Source organism: Morone saxatilis, unplaced genomic scaffold (assembly GCF_004916995.1).
Source record: "Morone saxatilis isolate NCDOM2014 unplaced genomic scaffold, NCSU_SB_2.0 Contig15, whole genome shotgun sequence".
In the NCBI taxonomy this organism is placed as follows: Eukaryota; Metazoa; Chordata; class Actinopteri; family Moronidae; genus Morone; species Morone saxatilis.
In genome coordinates this window covers 10,886,112-10,889,072 of record NW_023339707.1, presented here as the reverse complement: position 1 = coordinate 10,889,072, position 2,961 = coordinate 10,886,112, and the positions used below count along the sequence as shown (strand labels likewise).

Here is a 2,961-nt window from a genome sequence, read left to right as displayed (position 1 = left end):
CACATGGGTTTGACCAAGCGGGGCAGCTACGTCAATGAAGCACTGACAGTCAGTAATGTGTCAGTGAAGCAGACAGATCATTTCGCTGTGCATGAGACGAGTGAATTTGTGACACTGACCATTCCTACAGCCCGAATACTCCAGACCAAGGTTAGTGTTGAAACAACAGGCAGTACATTTTGTGTAATGAAGTGGGGCCAGTTCCTGAAATTTCTACTAAGTACTGTGCGTCTTTTTCCCATAAGGATTCATTACAGTGTAAAACATCTAAACCAGGTTTGTTTTACAGGCCTGCGCAGACAGCAAACAACTCCTGCAGCCGTTCTACAGGGTGGATGTTGTGCTCACCTTCAAAGAGACAAATCACAAAATGCACTGGACCATGGAGAACACACTGCCATGCACAGGTGAGTGTGCTGCTGATGAACACAGTAAAGCTAAAGTGGTGATTAATTATTGGATGATATTTTGACCACTAGCCATTGAAAGGCTTTTACTGTTGTAACACCAAGCACTTATTTTTGTTTGCTGCTCAGTCAACCAATCATTTAACTTTATATAGCACCTTTCATACAACTTAAAGTGAAACAAAAGTTAAAACAAAAGTGACTGACCCTGAAATAAAAGAAGACAACAGAGATAAATGAAATTTAATATAATCAAACACATGTACAATATATGTAATTCATAAGTAGTAGTACGTATAAAAGACTAAAACAAAATAGAGAGAAGATTTAATCCTAATGATACTAAGATGTGAATCTATAGATGAACTTTCATGCTTTTATCAGATTAAACTGTAATATCCCTTAGTGGTAGTTTTGTTATCAACCTTATAACAATAATTAAAATAATAAACCTTATTATAAACTACACCATTATGGAGATTCTACTTGAAATTATAATTTTTACAGTCAAAATAATATAATAATGTTACCATTTTTGGTATTAAGATCCCCCATAAGACATTACCTTTGACAGCCTTATCAAAAATTCACAACATTTCCCTTTCCTTTGTTAAAACAAACAAAAATCAACATCAAACAAACAGAATCTATGACTATGCAAATACTGTTAATTTCAAAAGCTTGCTTTGTGTCTGCTGGCCACAAGAGGTTTCCTTTTCACTTCACTGTAGATCCGATCTCAGTGTGCACTGGAGGCTTCAGGTTTCGTCAGCACACTGGTGTAAGTTACACACTGGATCACGATTGGCCTCCAAAATGTTTGTGATGTCACAAAGTCCTGCCGGTGAATGTGAAAACAGCCTTCTTATGTCAAACTCATTTTCTATCAAACCAGTTTTGGACTAGCAAGTTCAGTGGGTGGAATAATAATAATACAGGGACATATTAGTTTATGGAGTAACTGCAGGGAAACTGAGATTTAATTAGTGTTGTTATGGAGAAAGTTTGTAATGTTGTGTGTAAATCCTGAACAATTAATGTCACTCCTTCAGCTAAAATTACACATTATTATTAAATCAAACAGCTAAATAAAAATGTCAATAAATATCACTTATGGATGTTAATTCATTTCACCTTTACTAAAATGATGCTATCATACTTCCACAGCCAGGGCTGCTGAGTCACACATCACACCCTCTCCTGGTCCAAACACCACATGGCTGTCCACGCTCAACTTTAAACGTGAGAATTTAACTACACTGGACCGCTCCACCGTCCCTGTAGGGAAACTGAACGAAAGTGGTCCTTTGGAAGAGATGGGTGCAGAGTTTTCCACAACATTATCACCTCATACACAGATGGAGGGCCGCAGTTTTAATCTCCACACTGATGAGATGTCTAAGAGTCAAAGTGGACATTCATCTTCCAGGTTTAATGGTGACAACATTACTTCCATTAATGCGACTGGAACAAGCTTTTTTGATTTTCACAATGCCACTGCAAATATTTCAGCAGAGCCAGTTTTCCTTGAGTCATCAACGGTTCCACCGGAACAAAAATACCAACAATTACACACAACCAGTGGGAATAAAGAGCAGCAGGAACAGGGAAAACCAAAGTGGATTTGGGGGGAGTAGAAACTGGACAAAATCTGTGAAATCTGTGATTATTAAATGTAATTTTCTTAGTTTTATGTACTCACACAGACTTCACACTTACTTTAAAGCCTTTTGATTTGCTTCTTTTGTTTTAATTCTCACTGGTGTCATGTGTTACAGCTACGTCTGTTTGCAGTCTTTAAAGGTGATGCTGTGGTCAGTCAGTGCTGTGAAGGTTGATTATACAAGCAGAAATACAGCCAGACCTCTGCCAGCCATTGCCTGAGGGTGGACATTATCCAGACGCAGACAAGGCAGGCGTTAAATAAACATGTCTCTATTCGGGCAGCACAACAGGCTGACGTAGAGAAGACCAAGCAGTTGTTAAACCTGATGCCATCTTCAGGAGCAGCCTTGCGTTATATAAAAACTCATAATAAAGACTTGATTTTCAATGACTATCTGGTTGTCAATGATTAATCTCAGACTTTCAGGAGTTTTATGTTTCTTACGGTGAGACTGGCACTTTACAAACATATTTTTCTTCTCTGAAAAAGACAAATCCATTTTCTGACTCAAAGCATTAGCGTCATTACACATTCAACTACTGTGGTGTTGCTTTGTGTAGCTTTGGTGCAGTATACTGAACAAACAGGAGAGGGCACTATTGAATGTGTTTTCAGTAAACTCTCTGGATGGGCCCGCAGCCTGCCTGCAGACACTCTAATCCAAATAAACCAGTTTTAAATATTTTTGCAGTAGACATATTTTTAATATTATTTGCTTTTTGTTGATTTTTTGTTTTTGTGTGGCAGTTGAGCGGTATATGAATCATGATTTACCACTTAGCAATGCAAATGTAGTAGAAAATGAAGTTTACTTTAATTGGGGCCATCTTTGCCAGTATAGTTAATTAGCTGCTTTAACTATAACCTCCTTAAATATATTCCATACAA

General features: G+C 37.7%; 1 protein-coding gene across 1 annotated transcript; it reads left to right on the top strand.

Annotated features, from left to right (window-relative positions):
• cunh1orf127 (chromosome unknown C1orf127 homolog) lies at positions 1–2,464 on the top strand. The gene is made up of 3 exons (XM_035655896.1): positions 1–150; positions 290–407; positions 1,575–2,464. The coding sequence occupies exons 1-3, from the start codon at positions 4–6 to the stop codon at positions 2,042–2,044; spliced, it is 735 nt and encodes a 244-aa protein (XP_035511789.1). The 5' UTR covers positions 1–3; the 3' UTR covers positions 2,045–2,464.
• Positions 2,465–2,961: the final 497 nt, after the last annotated feature.

Bases quoted from the DNA above. Each gene is read 5' to 3' on its own strand.
- cunh1orf127 (XM_035655896.1), top strand. From the start codon at position 4: ATGGGTTTGACCAAGCGGGGCAGCTACGTCAATGAAGCACTGACAGTC. The intron at 151-289 runs GTTAGTGTTGAA...TTTGTTTTACAG, and splicing joins CCCGAATACTCCAGACCAAG to GCCTGCGCAGACAGCAAACA. The intron at 408-1,574 runs GTGAGTGTGCTG...ATACTTCCACAG, and splicing joins GAACACACTGCCATGCACAG to CCAGGGCTGCTGAGTCACAC.